An 18,721-nucleotide genomic window follows, 5' to 3' on the forward strand; every position below is an offset into this window, starting at 1 on the left:
CTCACTTGTAGGAAGAGCTTTTGACAATGAGTTCTGAAATTTCTGACACTTCAGGAAATCAGCACAAATCTCTTCCAGTCCAATTTAATGTTATTTTGTTTGGGGAATGGCAAAATTGTTTCAACAGAATCGTTTGAAATCATATCAGCATATACTAGGATGCAACTTGCAACGAATAGATTCTATAAGTTCTCAATCAGATTCATGTTCTATCTCATGTTAGAACTGTGTCCCAAAACAAGGCATGTAGTGGAACCAGGTACATCTGTCAAATTGCAAAATATTGGATACTTGAAACTGATAAATGCCATTTGTTTACATGGTTAATTGGCATCAGAGACATTCTGGCTATGTAAATATGCTAGGATTCTTTATGTGGAAAAATAGAGTAGGAGATTTTGATTTATTGTCACGTGTACGGAGGTACAGTGAAAAGTATTGTTCCGTGTACGGTCCAGGCAGATTGCTCCATACATGAGAACATAGGATAAATACATGAGGATACATAATGAAAACACATAAACACAGGCAGCGGGTAAGTATACAGTAGCTCGTGCTGCAACTTTAAAGAAGGTGATAGATCATAGAATCTCTACAATGCAGAAGGAGGCAATTCGACCCATCGAGTCTGCACGTACCCTTTGAATGAGCACTCCACCCATGTCCAGCCCACCCTATCCACATGACCCCGTAGTCTAACCTGCACATCCCTGGACACTTAAGAGCAATTTATCATGGCCAATCCACCTAACCCACACATCTTTGTACTGAGTGTGGAAACCGGAGCACCCAGAGGAAACCCACAGACACGGGGGAGAACTTGCAAACTCCACACACATACTGACCCAAGGGCAGAATTGAACCTGGGTCCCTGGCGCTGTGATGCAACAGTGCTAACCACTGTGCCACCATGCTGCCTGTAGATGCATAGACAGATCAGTTCAGTCCATAAGAGGGCCGTTCAGGAGTCTGGTGACAGTGGGGAAGAAGCTGTTTTTTAATCTATTGGTGCGTGCTCTCAAACTTTTGTATCTTCACAATGGAAGAGGTTAGAAGAGAGAATAACTTGAGTGGGAGGGCTCTTTGATTATGCTGCCTGCTTTCCCAAGCGGGCAATGTAGACAGCGCCAGTTGCTGGGAGGCGGGCTTGCATGATGGACTGGGCTGTGTTCACAACTCTCTAGTTTCTTGCGGTCTTGGGCCAAGCAAGTACCACCAGGCTGTGATGCAGCCAAATAGGATGCTTTCTATGGTACATCTATAGAAATTGATAAGAGTTGTTGTGGACATGCCAGATTTCCTTAATTTCCTGAGGAATTATAGGCACTGTTGTGCTTTCTTGGCCGTAGCATCGATGTGGGTGGACCAGAACAGATTGTTGGTGATGTTTACACTTAGGAATTTGAAGCTGTCAACCATCTCCACCTCGGCCCCGTTGATGCAGACAGGGGTGTGTACGACACTTCGCTTACTGAAGTTGATGACCAGCTCCTTAGTTTTGCTGACATTGAGGGAGAGATTGTTGTCATTGCACCGTGCCACTAAGTTCTCTATCTCTCTCCTGTGCTTTGAATCATCGTTGTTGAGATCCGACTCACTACTGTTGTGTCATCAGCAAGCATGGAGTTGGAGCCGCATTTTGCCACACAGTCATGTGTCTATAGAGAGTATAATAGGGGGCTAAGTACGCAGCCTTGCAGGGCCCGTAATTGAGGACTATCATGGAGGAGGTGTCGTTTATCCTTACAAATTGCGGTCTGTCGGTCAGGAAGTCGAGGATCCAGCTGCAGAGTGAGAAGCCGAGTCCTAGGTTTTGGAGTTTGGATATTAGCTTGGCTGGGATTATGGTGTTGAAGGCGGAGGTGCATTTTACAGCACAGAAAGAGGCCAACAGCAAATTACATCTATAAAGCGCCCTTTACAACATCGTAGATCGTTCCAAGGAGCTTCACGGGAAAGTTTTCAATTCAAATTTGACACTGACGTGCAGAAGGAGATATTAGGACAGGTGACGAGAAGCTTGGTCAAGGAGATTTTAAGGAGCTGTTTAAAGAAGGAATGAGGGCTGGAGAGACGGGAAGATTTAAAAAGGGAATTCCAGCGATTAAGGCCCAGGTAGCTGAAGGCACAGAAAATGAAAATCACTTATTGTCACAAGTAGGCTTCAAATGAAGTTACTGTGAAAAGCCCCTAGTCGCCACATTCCGGCGCCTGTTTGGGCAGGCTGGTACGGGAATTGAACCGTGCTGCTGGCCTGTATTGCTCTGCTTTCAAAGCCAGCGATTTAGCCCTGTGCTAAACCAGCCCCTAATGTCACAAATGTTGGAAGTAATTAAATTCTTGGCATCGAGTACTGTTTTGTTGGAGCAAAGTAAAGGAAACTTTCCATCTCCTCTAACTTGGGGTTAGTGTTGCAGTTGCACATTCGAGCAAGTTTTCTTTGTGCCAAAATTGTTTATCATTTAAACAAGATCAAATTAAAGTAAATGCTTCTTTGGTAACTCTTTAAATTCCAATTGTGGTGTGATTCCTTTTTAATCTAATGACTGTAACATGCTTCCTCTTTGTCTTTTAAGTTGGTCCGAATAGCCAAGGTGCTAGGCACAGAAGATCTGTATGACTACATTGACAAGTACAACATTGAGCTGGACCCACGGTTTAATGACATCCTGGGCAGGTCAGTAAGGAACACATTTGGTACTAATATGGGGTGATTTATGTATTATTTACCTAAAAGATTCTTGTTTCCCTGTTTCAGACATTCCCGTAAAAGATGGGAACGCTTTGTCCACAGTGAGAATCAGCACCTGGTTAGCTCCGAAGCACTGGATTTCTTGGACAAGCTTCTACGATATGATCATCAAACACGTTTAACAGCACGAGAAGCTATGGAACATCCTTATTTTTGTAAGTGTTCCCTATGATGCTTGTTAGGACTTATTATGGCCATGCCCACCAGAGATCTGAACGCCTCTTCCTACTACCCCACCCACCCTAATGCTAATCTTCCCCTTGCCAGAGAGGCATTGAGTGGGAACACAGCTATGCAAGGCCGAAAGGGAAGTTGGTCTGTTTGTTTCTTTACATCCTTCCTTCAACCAGTTGAAAGGGCAAGATACTAAGTGCTGCTGTGTTTTATTTGTTGTGGGATGAGGTTTGTCCTCAAAACTCATGGTGCAGCACTGGGAAGGGTGAAATTGGGGGAAATCAGGTATGCTTATACCATTGTTTCGATTTTATTTTGTCCCACAGACCCAATTGTGAAAGACCAGTCCCGAATGGGCTCCTGTGCTAACATGCCAACTGGTAGCACCCCGATCAGCTCAGCCAGTATGATGTCAGGTTAGTAATGCTGCTAATTAGCCAAACGTAGTAATCAAGTCTCAATAATATCAATGTTTGGGCAGATCTGTTTTGGCCAAAGTCTGCTAGATTGAAATCTGTTGAAAATACATTTGTTCTTTTTGAAGACTAATGTTATTTAATGTTTCAATGCAGGGATATCTGCAATGCCAACCTCATCACCACTGGGACCCCTTGCTGGCTCACCAGTCATCTCTGCTACCAACACCCTCGGGACGCCGGTTCCAGCCACTGCCGGGGCTCAGCCTTGACATCGCCCTCCTGACCACTTGTAACCCTGTCAACAGCCTGGTCCACCCCTCCTCCCCTCCACCTCACTCCTCCTTGGAAGCACGGGGAACCAGCTGGGCATGTCACATCTGAGCAGTTGCTTATGGATTCTCTTCAGTTCAATCATTCTGAAAAGGAAAAAAGGCTGATTTTTACTTGAGAATTTTTTTTTTTGTGTTTTGTATGTCACCAGACTTAGAGACAGTATACCTCTCTTAGTCCTAAACTAGGCCATATGTAATGCCTCTCTGTCAGAAATTGTTGCCTACACACTGTTCTCATGCACTTGTTCAGTGTTACCACATTTTCCCCCTGAGTTTTGAGTGGAGTTTGAGCAGATGATGTCAATATTGCGAGAACTGTCTGCTGTAATAATTTAGTGGTTCGGAAATAATTTACTTTGGAGCATTCAAATGAATTTTTTTTCATTAAAGTCTTATTCCCAGACAATTAGAGTAAAGGGAGTAAGTGTGAGTTGCATTTTTATTATCCAAAAATCAAATAGCCTTGGGCTCGTGCTAAAAGGGATTCGGTCTCTGACATGAAACCTGTTGGGAACATGAAATACTGGAAGCACGGCATTAAATTTGTATTGTGCTTTTGAAAGTACTCTGTTACACCTGCTGTTAATTAAGAGTATGTTTAAAAATGAATCTGTTGCTCTGACTTTTTTTAAAGAAAATAATTATTTGCTTGGAAATCACAAGCAAGTCATAACCTGTATTTCTCCTCCTGTTTTTTGGTCTGAGTGCACTACGCCCTATCTATCATGCAACTGTTATCGGAGTTCGAACCTTGGTGGATTTGTTTTCAAACACTTGGACTGAAGGCTTTTAATCGTGTTGAGAATGTTGAAACGAAAGGAGAAAAAAAAGCATCGTTACAATTAGCACCATGTAGACGACCAGTTCATATGCTCATTTCTCAGTGTCTACTGTGTTCTTTTCAGTTGCCTTTTATTTAAAGCAGTTAAGCACGGGGGGGGGGGGGGGGGGGGGGGCGAATTAGGAAATGGGGCTCAGTTATTTTGTGGAGCGTGGGAAGGGATTTTTTTTTAAGAAAAGCATTTGGAAACAAAACCGCTGTTGATTAAGGGGGAGGCAGTTGAGTAAATAGTATGTTTGACTACATTTTATTAAACAGCCCCTGGTTATACATGTCATCCAGTTAGGTGCATTATTTGTTCTTTCCACTCTGCATTTTATCATTGTACTTTGTCCTCCTGGCTCCTCAGACCTGCTGTGGGTCAGGATCAGGTCCATGTGTAGACTCGTGCACCTGCAGCCCTATTTGGACTGGAGCAGATTAGAGAAATTGGAGCGTTCTGCATCTGAGACGTGTCCAGGGCTTGCTGGAGTTCTGAACTCCTGGGTGCTAAAACCTCTTGGTGTTTGTTAAATGGGTGGGAGTACATTGCACTGCCATCCCTCTGTTAGCAAACTTTGGAGTGGTGGTACTCCCCTGCATTGGTGTGCATTATTTTCTTCAGTCCTATTCTAGCTGAATGTAGCCCCAGATCAACTCTTGAAAAGATTAGTGTGAATATAAGTTGAGCTGAAAAGGTTCCAGACGGCAGTTAATCAAGAAAAGGATAAGAATTTTTTTTTTTTGCTTTGGGAAGAGGTAAAAGTCAATATTTAATCATCCATTAAACTGGTTACCTGAGAGCTACTTGCCCGAAAATGAAAAATAGGTGCAGTGCTGGTGTACAAATATGGTGTTACTTATGCAGGTTGACATAAAAGCAGGCAGATGTTTGTTTTTTCTGTGGCTCTTGTAGTCCACACTTTAGGGGGTCAGTGTGCATTTGTGGGTGAACAACGTCAGTGTGGGTAGGTGAACAATCTTATGCCAAACCCTGTGGTCCTGATATTTATCTTCATCCCTCTCTCTTCCCATTCCAAATAAAGAGGCCATCGTTGATCTGTTGTATAAGACTTACATGTCAAAAAAAAAGCATAATGAAAGCAATAGAAAACACTGCGATATCCAGCTGACATATTGTAGTGTCATTTTTTTCCTAATTTAATCATTGTTTTGCCAAAATATATGACCCATTGGAGAACAGTATTATGGTTCAGTGTTTGTGGTGATGTGTATTCTGAAATGGCTGTTAAAATATTTTAGTAGAGAAAATTAAGAGCCATTTTGGATACTTAGGCCAGATGCTGATTCATGTTTTATTTGTAGTTTTCATTCATTTTATTTCACAAATTCTAATGAGATCCCCACTTTGAGTTTGTGTCAAAACTGGGTTCAATAGACAATGCAAACTTCTGCATCTGTTTGAATTCACATTCCATTTGGTGCAGGCGGTTCATTAGCACAATGACGCAGCAATATGTCATATATGTTGCTGTTTCACAGTAAATGTTTTAAGCCCCCTTTCCCTTTTTAATTTTCTAATATTTCTGGGCATGGGGATTCAAAGTTCCACTAGCAGAGAGCCCGAGATCTGCTTTTCAAATTTGAATCACAAGCAGGACCTAAATCCAGGACCTGTGCAAAAATTGAAAACGCTTTAAAAAAGTCCCAAAAAGATTATTTGTGATACAATGAACATTATATGATTGGTACGGTTTTATGGCTGTGTCTCAGTTCACGTTTACAAACCTTGTATCTATGTCGTGCTACTGTGCAACTATAAGGAGTGGATGTCACCATTTACTAACCTATTCACCATGAAATAATCAAGATGCAAAGAATGGGGTTTAAGGTTGGAATTGGACCTATATGAAGGGAGGGTTTTGTTAAACTCACAAAATTGACTGCTGTCCAATCTTAAAGGTTTATGGTGTTCTTTTAAGCAGTTGGAGTGAATTACAGCCTTACTAACAGCACTTGGGTATCTAATTCGTATTGTAGCACTGTAGTATGCTGGTTCCACTGTTCAATATTGCTGTGCTTACTAGCGCCATCTAGTCATAGGGAAGCAGCAGCGCATAACATTTGAAACTCTTGGGCCACCTAGATGTATGTATATATTGATCCAACAATCTCAGTCCCTGAAGAAGTGATGATTAAAATAGTCATCATTAAACAGCGTATAGAATGTATCTACTGTTTTGAATTTCCGACCGAAACCACAATGTGTTTTAAGGTTCTAAGCTTCAATGCATCAGACATTGTCTCCTTTTATTTAAAAAAAAACTATGGCCATGTGCACCTATTTACATAATTAAATGAAGCTGATTGTTATCCTGCAGTTTTAGGAATAACTAATTTAGTTGTGAAATGCATTTAGATTTGACAGGTGATCTGTCAGAAAATAAATTGCTAAAATTACAAGTCTCTGCTTTGTTCTAAAGTTAATGGGAGGAGTATTTGAAGCCAGTTTTACAGTAAATTTATTCCGAACCATCATGTCAAAACAGCAATGGTTTTGTTATGGTTAAACTTGAAGAACTATCTGATCACTTGGCAAGCCCAGTACTTGACAGAAATTTGATTACCCCATAAGGAGTTATTAGGGCAGATACATTACATTTCTTGTGCTCTACGATCTCTAGCTCATTGTTTTGATTTGTACCCTCAAAAACTGTTGGAAACACTACTTCCTTTATGGGTAACATTGGTTATTTTGTTTCACGAAAAGCGGAAATGTAATTTTGAAGTATATTGTTGAGTTTAGAGAATGTGCTTCTGTTTTTTTTAAGCACAGCGTGAAATGCCCAAACAGATTGGAGATGTCTGTTCTTGTCCCCTCATTCTTTCTTCACCATTATCCAACATTTCACCAAATTGTTCCAGATTTATTCCCCTCCATTTGAATGCCAGATGATTCATTTGTTATATTCTAGGGAGTTTCTCATTGCTTCACCGATAGAGGGAGTAGACGATGCTGCTCTTGACCCAAGATTTCATTACTGTGATTATTATCTTGTAATTATTCAAACCTTCCCCTAACTGGTATTACTCTTCAGCGCCAGATTGCAGCCAGCTATTCCAGAGCTTCCCCCACCCCACTCCCCCAACCAGTGCCCAAAGGTAGCTTTCTAAAATAAATGGCAGCTATCTCGAGCCAAAGCGCACAGGAAGCATTCCATGGAGGCTCTGTCACATAAAACTTAGGCACTGGAGCAGTGAGTCACTTTATTGGGGTTATGGGATACCAGTGCCCTGCACACACACAATCAAAAACGACTGGAGAGGTAAAATTGCTGGGTTAAGATTGGCGACCATTAATTCCAAGTAAAATTAACGATAGAAAATAGAGCTTGGTTTGGGATATCTCGATCTTGTATTGCTTTTTTGTACAGGTGGATGTGACTATTTTTCTTGGGCTGTGTGCCCAGACATTTTCGGTGCAATGGAGCACCTATAGTGTTCGGCAAGGACCTGGGTTCTGAGTCGCCTGCAGATTGACTTAGGAGTGTAGACTTGATTGATGTCATGTTGAGGACAAGTCAACATGCCTTGTCTGTGTAAAACCCACTGAAGCAGTCAGAAGAGATCGCGCCATGGAACTTCGCTGTATAATGAAAATTCTCATCTGGTGTTGAAAGCCTCATAGCATTACTGAATGTTGCAGCATCCAACTTATTGGATGTAAGGTTAACTTTTATTTGCAGATTTGTTTTCAAACATGTATAGTTTAAGCCCGGAGTAGATGGAAAATAATTGAGATTGAAGACATATTTTTCCATTGACTTGCGCTTTCCTCCGAAACAAGCAACCGAGCAGACGGAAGACAAATTTGCAATGACAGTGAATGCTAAGTTGGACTTCTGCCATTCGTTGCAGTGTTGCAATGTTAACTGCATCTGTAAATTACCTCATGTATTTGAAAACAACTGTGCTTCAGCACTTTTGCCTCACATTTGATTCTGACGGTTAATAGCCAATATTTTACCGTGCTGCTGAATACAACTTTCAATCTGTTTAAAAATGCACAGGAAAAATTACTAGTCTGAAATGATATGTTTTTAATGTTGGGAGTTTAAAAAAAAAAAGACCCTGCAGGTTGTAGTTTTATTCTTGATAAACCTGCCAGAGGGAAAACATGAAAACTGCCAATGTGTTGAGGATTTTCTTTGACCATATATTTCAGTTGCAAATATTAAATTAAATTAAATTAAATGCAAGAATTGTGACAGCTCGCCTGCCCCATCAGTGCCTGGAACAGATATTTCATATCTGCTAAAACCTGTCTTCCTTTGCGTGGCATTATCTGAACTTAAATGGAGGGATGGGTGGGGGGGAGCAGTCAAATGGTATGTAGATCAATTTTATGTCAACAACTGACAACCATATATATATATAAAAACTTTGGAAAATTATGGTGCATTTTATAGCAAAGAATTTCCTTTTTAATAATCTAGGAGATTCAGTGCAGTGTACCTATTGAAAGCCACGTTCACATTTCATTTTTAAATGGTTTTGTGTGTGTGTGTGTAAAATATAATTAAGAGGGTCATCCAGTATTGCAGTGCTTATTTTTAATGAGGGGCCTGACTTTGTGTCAGTCGCCCATACTCCTTTTCTTTTTATTCCTCTCTTTGTGGCAAAATATGGTATGCCATTAAAAGTATGCAGAAGTACTTGTTCACTGTGCAGTGGTGCTACTGTACCCAAACGCCAATAAATATTCTATCACGTCACAGTACCATTTTTCAACAGTGTCTAATCAATAATTTGTTGAGTATACGTTTAAAAAGGAAGCTGGCTTTCCCAGATATGGATACTTTGGTGGGGGTGGGGAGATAGGGTGTAGATGTTCTCACCTTGTTAGAATGGTTTGCCCTTGAATGCTGCTGCAGTAATTTCCTGGCCTCTTTCAATGCAAAGCTTGGAGCATAACCGAGACTATGCAGCTCAGGCTGATGCAGGAACAAGTCATTCAATTCGATAGATAGTTATAGTAGCTATCTTAATTTTATTGTGATCTTGGCAGGACAGCTCCTTTTATGCAGATGTTCCTTCAGAGATGTTTGATGTGTATACGTTCAGGTTACAGTTTGAATTCTGTGGAGATGATATATTGTGCCAGGCAATGAGAGCAGATAAATATTTATGGGTGGGTGAAGCTGACTAGATGATGCTGATGGTGGGTTAGCAATGTTTGTTTCCAGCTGTTACCCAAACGTATAGAAATTACAGGTATTTGCCTGCTTGTAAGTGCTCTTCATCGAGAGCACTTGGGATAATCTTATTAGGTACCAACATTTTGGAATTTGGCTTTCCAATTCCTAGTCAGGACCGACATCCTTCAATGGATGAGTGCTAAAATTATAAATAAAATTGCGCACTGCTAACCAAGTGCCTTTAATGCTAAGTACACTATTGTACACTTGCAAGTAGAAATAGTTATATACCAGAGTTGTAGGTTAAATTAGTAAGACGCAATATATTGAAGATCTTGTACAAGGCACACACTTCATGTCCACAAAGCTTACAGTTGTCATGATTTTTGGTCATGCTTTTATAATTGGATATTGCTATGTCAACAACATGTCCATTAAGCTTTGCTGTGTTATCTGGTCACAATGCAATTGCTGGCTTTAGCCACTAGATTGCTCTGTGGTACAAGTTTCTGAAGTCTGTCCCAACTTGCACATATACAAAAAAAATTTACTCATTAACTGACCTTGAGCAATGTCTTGGGTAACTTACTAGTTGTAGTTCCGAGGGAAACTAGTTCAACTAACTCAAAAACCAAATTGGCACAAAAATTATTTTATATATCCATCTCTGTGGGAGCATGAAGTATTGTACATCCTCCAAAACACCTCTACCACTGTAATTGAAGATTTCCAGACTCTAACTTCTAAAGTGTAAATGTAGTTATTGATTTGGGTCACTGTTTTGGAATTTAGATTTTGTAGGTGAGAAGTTTTGGTGTTTTGTTTATGTATTGTTTATATATTTACATATATACATATTTGGTCTCCAATCAATTCACTGGAGTGTTTTGGAATACTTCAACTACATGAGATGTTACATAAATACAAGTATTATTTCCTTTATTTGGATTCAGTAATTTGTGCTGGGATACACTCAACAGGAAGCAGCAACCTTTGTCACAGAATCCAATAAATAATTCCTACACCTGCTGAAGAGTGGGTCATCAGACTATTTTGACTATATTTGGGGGGGGGGGGGGGGAGAATGAGGGCAGGCAGGGTCATCAGGTTTTGCCTGAGCCAGTCTTCAGTTGGTAAGTACACTTCCAGCAGACATTAGTAATTAGCAATCGGGCAACGGCTGAATTACTTGTGTTCCCTGGGAATCTGGGAGGTCATTTTTAGCATCCAAACTGCTGCATTGGTAAAGATTGCTTCGCTCAGCAAAAATCAAGAATTTAACCTGATGCTTCCCACCCCCCCAATTTATTGAAGTTTTGCATTATGCAGTAACACTGCCTGCTTGGCAGCGTTGGAGCAGAACGCTTATAATGCATGGTGTTCTTGGATGCCTATTAGTTTAAGGATGTGTGGACAGAAGCAACTGCCAGTCAGAATTTTGAAAAGTTTGTACTTCAATGCATTCCTGAAGGATTTTTTTGCAAGAATTTTTTAGCGAGACAAATTCTCATCTTTTTTTAACCAATTGATCCCCTATTTCATTTGTGGCTAAAATAAAATTCAATTTTCCACTATTTCGGCTTATTTCACACTAAATTATTTCTAACTTGCTTTTTCTGCTGGTTTTCCACTCTGTCTCCCTCTATCTGTACTTTATCCATTATGTCTTTCAAAAGCTTTTTAATTCTCTTATTTTTATATGCCTTTCACATACTTTCCTTGACATTTGTGCTTTTCTTTAAATCTTACGTTTTTATTTTTCCTTTGCCTGCCAGAGAAACCTGGAAGTAGACTTAAAATTCCAACTCTTTGGTGCCAAATTATTTGATCTTTCAAAAGGGTGTGACATTCAACGGAAATGTGTTTATTAATAAAGGAAATGTGTTGGAAATGGGTGGTGTAGATAATTTCAGAAAGTAATTGGTAAAGTATCTTTGAAAGAACTTTTTTATGTATAAATATTTTACAATAGATATGAAATTGGAGCTGCTGATATTGATGGCTACGGAGAACAGGAAAGATGGGAGTACAGATAAAATTGTACAGCACTAAAGGAGGCTATTTGTCTCATCTCTTTCTGTCTTTGAAAGAGCGATCCAAACAGTTTTACTTTTCTGCTGTCCACAATCTTGCATAGGCGATTGATACATTTTGTGGCAGTGTATTTTGGGATGAAGTAACGGGAAATTATAATCACTAGCCAGTCAGCACTCTTTTCTCCTGTAGGACAAATTGTGATTGTTTGAAATTTGGCATTCTTGCATTTGTCCTGATGAATGCAAGAGGAAAACCTTTGGCAGTGTGTCTCCTCAGCTATAGTCGAAGTTGAACACAAGTGGTGGTTCAGGTACATAGATTTTTTTTTTACGTGAGTACAGTTTTTTAAAACGGGAATACAGGAAGAAGGGAAAATGAGATTTGGGGCTTTAAATGGAAAATATCACATTTAAAAGCAATTAAGTCATGTTGGTTTTTTGCATAACACCTCACTAATAGTTGGGAGTAATGTGTGTGTTTCTGCACACCCAATAGGAGCCATGGAAAGGGTGCAGGGAAGAATATTTTTGTGAAGAAAGTTCAAAATATTGGGTGTGTTTTAACTAATAGGGAAACGGTATAAAATTAAAATATATTGATTGCTTTCATTGGTTGTTGGGTTGTAACGCGAGGCATAAATTGAATGAAGACTGAAGTTGGAAGAGTTATTTTTCAATGATTAGAATGTGGAGTTTTATCATGTGACCATTGGCGAATTAGAAAAGGAAATTAGAGTAGATAGCTCAGCTGTAGAGGTGAAGCAAGTGCAATGGGCTTTCAAATGGTATTAGGGAAAATACTGTGCCCCAAGAGGATTTATAGAAATTGCTCCCCACCACCAACCATGAAACTTGGGAGGCAGATTTGTGAAAAGCTGTACTGAAGCCCAGGATCCATCCTAATCATTGGTCTGACAACTAATGCTTGCTTTGCTGGGCAACTTTCAAAGTTTGGAATGCCAACATCAAAGCAGGATTTTGGTGTTTGACCTATTAGCTCTGTTACAAGCTGTGGAAAGAGATTTGACCACAACAAAGGGGTGGGCGGCACATCTCTCCTACATCACCATTGTTCCTTTGGAAAATTAATTTCTTGCTTATGTTGCTCTTTGCCCTCGACAGAAGTATGTGTAAAAGGCAGGGTCAAAAATAAGGACAGCTTGTTCCTGTGGTTATTTCTGTGCAGCTAATCAAAAAAAAGAAAACTTGCATTTATATAGTGACTATCCCAACTTTAGAATGTCCCAAAGTGCTTTGAAATGAAAGGTAGTCAGTGTTGTATTATGGGAAACATGGCCAAATTATGCACAGCACGATCTCAGACAGCAAAATGATAATACTGACATAATTTGTAATATGTCTTGGATGAATGGTAAATATTGGCCACAACAGTGGGGGCTAAGGTCATCACTGCTTCAAAATGGCACATGGTTCTTTTATATCTACTTGAGGGCAGCCAAGGCCTTTGTTTCATGTTGTATTTCAAAAACTACCTGAAATAGTGCAGTCCTGAGACAAAATTTGTGCTGCTGGAGACAACAAACCACAGTAGGAACTGGGTTTGACCATATGACCTAATTGATGGGACGGTTCTGGCTGGTGAAACTTAGAATAAAAATATATATTTTTATTCAAACGATTTTTGTTGTAACAAAAAATAACGGAATAGAACAAGATCCAACCATCCACGTTAAAGGTCCGAACCAACAGGGGGCCCAACAGGTCCGGATACATTTTATAAAATTCAGCCGGAAACCCATCCGGTCCCGCCTTCCCCGACTGCATGTTCCCTATCCCTTTAACCAGCTCAATCGGCGCCCCCAGTCCCTCCACCTGCCCCGCCTCCATGTTCGGAAATCGCAGCTTGTCCAAGAAGCGCCCCATTCCCCCCCCCCCTCCACCGGGGGTTCAGACCGGTACAATTCCCCATAAAAGTCCCTAAAGACCCCATTAACGTCTACCCCCCTCCGCACCACCGTCCCATCTCTATCCTTCACTCCCCCAATCTCCCTGGCCGCGTCTCGCTTTCGGAGCTGGTGTGCCAGCATCCTACTCGCCTTCTCCCCATATTCATACACCGCTCCCTGTGCTTTCCTCCCCTGAGCTTCCGCCTTTCTGGTGGTCAGTAGATCGAACCTGGCCTGAAGGCTATGCCGCTCCCCCAGCAATCCCTCCTCCGGAGCCTCCGCATATCTCCTGTCCACCCTCACCATCTCCCCCACCAATCTCTCCCTCTCTGCTCTCCCCCCTCCCTATGGGTTCGGATGGAAATCAACTCCCCTCTAATCACCGCCTTCAATGCCTCCCAGACCGTCCCTACTTGGACCTCCCCGTTATCGTTGGCCTCAAGGTACCTCTTGATACACCCCTGAACCCTCCCGGCCACCTCCTCGTCTGCCAGCAGCCCCACCTCCAAGCGCCAGAGCGGGTGCTGGTCCCTCTCTTCCCCCAGCCCGAGGTCTACCCAGTGCGGGGCATGATCCGAAATGGCTATGGCAGAGTATTCGGCATCCTCCACCCTCGAAACCAGCCCCCTGCTCAGGACAAAAAAAATCAATCCTGGAATAGGCCTTATGCACGTGGGAGAAAAACGAGTACTCCCTGGCCCTTGGCCTCGCAAACCTCCAGGGATCCAGCCCTCCCATCTGATCCATAAACCCCCTCAACACCTTAGCCGCCGCCACCGGCCTCCTACCCATCCGGGACCTGGATCGATCCAATGGGGGATCCAGCACCGTGTTGAAGCCCCCCCCCCCCCATGATCAGGCCCCCCGCCTCCAGATCCGGAAAGCGGCCCAACATGCGCCGCATGAACCCCGCATCGTCCCAGTTTGGGGCATAAACATTCACCAGCACCACCCGCTCCCCCTGCAGCTTACCACTCACCATCACATACCTCCCGCCACTGTCAGCCACCACCTTTGACGCCTCAAACGACACCCTCTTTCCCACCAGGATCGCCATCCCCCGATTCTTCTCATCCAGCCCTGACTGAAATACTTGGCCCACCCATCCCTTCCTCAGTCGAACCTGGTCCGCCACCTTCAGGTGCGTCTCTTGGAGCATGGCCACATCCGCCTTCAGCCCCTTCAAGTGCGTAAACACCCGGGCCCATTCAGCCCCCTCACATTCCAAGTTATCAGCCGGATCAGAGGGCTCCCTGCCCCACTCCCCTGCCGACTAGCCATAACCCATCCCCTGCCCGCCACTGGCCAGCGCCCCCCACTCGGCCTGTTCCACACGGCGACAACTCCTCCCCCCCCCATACTCCAGCTCCTTCCTGGCCATTTCAGCAGCAACCTGGTACCACCCCCCCCCCCCCCCCCCCACAGGCTAGGACCCCTCCTAGCCATACCCCCCCCCATAGCACTCCCGTGAGCCAGCTAACTTCTGCTGAACCCGGCCCCCACCACACCTCCGACCCCTCCCCACGTGGGGCTACTCCTCCTCCTCCGTGCCCATCAGCAGCCCCCCCCCCCCCCCCCCCAGCTCTTGCGCGGGAAAATAAAAACCAGCAAAGACCCGCACTTCTCAGCCCCAACCCAGCCCCCATCACCCCACAGCGCGGGAAACCAGAGGAAAGGCCGCACTTTCGCCCTGCCCAACCCCGCCCCCTCTAGGGCAACTCCCATTGCCAGTCCCCACCACCAGCTCCCACACTCCCAGTTTACCTCCCTGCCCGAACCCGTCCACCAGACCCATACAAAAAGACATAAATACATCGCCCCACCCACCCTAAAGCCAACAGACATCCTGCATGAAACAGAGAACCCCCCCTCCAAAAAATAGACAGTTACATTTACATACAAAACCCCCATCCCTGACCCTCAGTTTGAGTCCAATTTCTCAGCCTGCACAAAGGCCCACGCCTCCTCCGGGGACTCAAAATAATGGTTACGATCCTTGTAGGTGACCCACAGACGCGCCGGCTGCAACATGCCAAACGTCACACTCTGTCTGTGCAGCACCGCCTTCGTCCGGTTGTACCCGGCCCTCCGCTTAGCCACCTCCGCATTCCAGTCCTGGTAGATCCGCACGACCGTGTTCTCCCACTTGCTGCTCCGCTCCTTCTTGGCCCACCGAAGCATGCACTCCCGGTCAACGAACCGGTGAAACCGCACAAGCACCGCCCGCGGTGGCTCATTCGGCTTGGGCCTCCTGGCCAGTATTCTGTGGGCCCCCTCCAGCTCCAGGGGCCCCTGGAAGGACCCAGCTCCCATCAGCGAGTTCAACAAAATTACCACATAGGCCGCCAGGTCCGACCCCTCCGAGAGGCCCAGGATCCATAAATTTTTCCGCCTGAACCGGTTGTCCATCTCCTCGAACCGCTCCTGCCATCTTTTATGGAGTGCCTCGTGCATCTCCACCTTCCCCGCGAGGGCCGTGGCCTCATCCTCCCTTTCGGAGGCCTGCTGCTGCAGCTCCCGGATTGGGACCCCCTGGACTGTCAGTCTCCAGCAGCTTACCGGTGGTAGTCTTCAGCGACTCCAGCAGCTCCACCTTAAGCTCCTGAAAGCAGCGCCGAAGAGTCTCCTGCTGCTCCGGCGCCCACTGCCTCCACTCCTCGAGGGCTCTGCCGGCTGCCATTTTGTTTTCCTTCCCCCGCTTTTCCAGAGGCGCTACCACCGCTTTTCTGCTCACCCCACTCCTGGTCCGGACCATAGAACCATGGGGATCTACTGCAGACCCCTTCCCACATCGGGAATCGTCAATAAAGCACCGCTGGGGGCCCTGAAAAGAGCCCCAAAGTCCGTTTCTAGGGGGAGCTGCCGAACGTGCGGCTTAGCTCCGCATAGCCGCAACCAGAAGTCCTTATAAGCACTTCATATGCAGCAATTGTGGCAGAACCTCCGATTGGTTTCCTCAACCATCTGCAAAAGTGCACCTTATGCCCCATTCCCAACAGATCCGATTACTGCACGGCCATCATCTGAGGCAGATGAAAGGATGCAGCGAACCTTAGTGAATCGACCTGCAGAAGATGCTTCTGCTTGTGGGGCAGATCCAAACTACAGGCTATAAATATGTCATTAATAATTCCTATGTTGAATTCAGGAGAAGTTTCTTTCCCAACAGAGCTTCCAACTACATGGATAGCATAGATGCATTTAAGGGGATATTAAATAAGTACCTGGGAGAGAAAGGAATGGGAGGATATGCTGATCGGGTGAGATGAAGTGGGGTGGAAAGAGGATCATGTAGAGGATAAACTCCGGCACAGAACCAGTGTTGTAAATTTCATGAGTTCTGCAATGCGTTCAGATGGGAGAATAAAAGGAAATCCTGTCTGCCGTCTAGGAATGGAGAAGCTGCTATCACACAATTTTGAAAAACGGGAGTTCTGCCACGATCTGGCCAATATTTATCCCTAAGCCAACATCAAAAAAAGCATTTTTAATTGTGGAAGCTTTTGTGTGCAAAGTGGCTTCACCTCAAAAAGTACATTGTTAGGAGATTGTGGAGGCATTGGTGGTGATCTTTCAGGAATCACTGGAGGCAGGAAGGGTCCCAGAGGACTGGAAAGTGGCTAATGTAACAGTTTAAGAGAGGGAGGCAGAACATGGGAAATTATAGGCTGGTTAGCCTGACCGGTCATTGGTAAGATTTTAGAGTCCGTTATTAAAGATGAGATTGCGGAGTACTTGATAATGTAGGACTGAGTCAACACAGCTTTGTCAAAGGGACAAATCTGTTAAGAATTCTTTGAGGAGGTAACAAGGAAGTCAGATAAAGGAGAACCAGTGGATGTAATATATTTAGATTTCCAGAAGGCCTTTGACAAGGTGCTACATAGGAGATTGTTAAATAAGTTAAGGGCCCATGGTGTTAAAGGGTAAGATCCTGGCATGGATAGAGGATTGACTGACTGGCAGAAAGCAGAGAGTGAGGATAAAGGGGTATTTTTCAGGATGGCAGCCAGTGACTAGTGGCGTGCCTCAGGAGTCAATGCTGGAACCATATCTTTTCACAATATACATTAATGAACTGGAAGAAGGAACTGAAGGCACTGTTGCTAAGTTTGCAGATGATACAAAGATCTGTAGAGGGACAGGTAGTATTGAGGAAGCAAGGGGGCAACAGAAGTACTTGGACAGGCTAGGAGAGTGGGCGTGGCAGATGAAATACATTGTGAAAAGTGTGAGGTTATGCACTTTGGAAAGAGGAATTTAGGCAGAGACTATTTTCTAAATGGGGAAATGCTTAGGAAATCAGAAGCACACAGGGACTTGTGAGTCCTTGTTCATGATACTCTTAAGGTTAATGTGCAGGTTCAGTCAGCAATTAGAAGGCAAATGCAATGTTAGAATTCATGTCAAGAAGGCTAGAATACAAGACCAGGGATGTACTTCTGAGGCTGTATAAGGCTCTGGTATGACCCCATTTGGAGTATCGTGAGCAGTTTTGGGGCCCATATCGAAGGAAAGATGCGCTTGCCTTCGAAAGGGTCCAGAGGAGGTTCACAAGAATGATCCCTCGAATGAACAGCTTGTCGTATGAGGAATGGTTGAGGACTCTGGGTCTGTACTCGTTGGAGTTTAGAAGGATGAGGGGGGGGGGGATCTCATTGAAACATACAGGATAGTGCGAGACTTGGATAGAGTGGACGTGGAGAGGATGTTTCCACTTGTAGGAAAAACTAGAACCAGAGGACATCTCAGACTAAAGGGATGATCCTTTAAAACAGAGATGAGGAGGAATTTCCTCAGCCAGAGGTGGTGAATCTGTGGAACTCTTTACTGCAGAAGGCTGTGGAGGCCAAATCACAGTGTCTTCAAGACTGAGATAGATAGGTTCTTGATTAATAAGGGGATCAGGAGTTATGGAGAGAAGGCAGGGGATGAGAAAATATCAGCCATGATTGAATAGTGGAGCAGACTCAATGGGCCGAATGGCCTAATTCTGCTTCTATGTCTTCTGGTCTTATAAAGCGCTTCAGAATGTTCAGTCGTTGTGAAAGGTGCTATATAAATGCATGTGTTTCTTCTAAAGGGACTGCTCCCCAGTTTGGCTGCACGTTAACCATCGCAA

At 43.9% G+C, this 18,721-nt stretch overlaps 1 protein-coding gene across 4 annotated transcripts in view; it reads left to right on the forward strand.

The window, feature by feature from the left end:
- The window catches only part of LOC119969700 (casein kinase II subunit alpha), a 99,070-nt gene extending 89,833 nt beyond the window's left edge, over nt 1-9,237 (forward strand). For all 4 annotated transcript variants that reach the window (XM_038803692.1, XM_038803691.1, XM_038803694.1 and 1 more), the window contains 4 exons: nt 2,577-2,677; nt 2,759-2,907; nt 3,253-3,342; nt 3,499-9,237. In XM_038803692.1, the coding sequence (XP_038659620.1) occupies nt 2,577-2,677; nt 2,759-2,907; nt 3,253-3,342; nt 3,499-3,614 (456 nt within the window). In that variant the 3' untranslated portion in view covers nt 3,615-9,237. The remainder of the gene's footprint in view (nt 1-2,576; nt 2,678-2,758; nt 2,908-3,252; nt 3,343-3,498) is intronic.
- Nucleotides 9,238-18,721: the final 9,484 nt, after the last annotated feature.

Source organism: Scyliorhinus canicula, chromosome 7 (genome assembly GCF_902713615.1).
Source record: "Scyliorhinus canicula chromosome 7, sScyCan1.1, whole genome shotgun sequence".
Taxonomy (NCBI): Eukaryota; Metazoa; Chordata; class Chondrichthyes; order Carcharhiniformes; family Scyliorhinidae; genus Scyliorhinus; species Scyliorhinus canicula.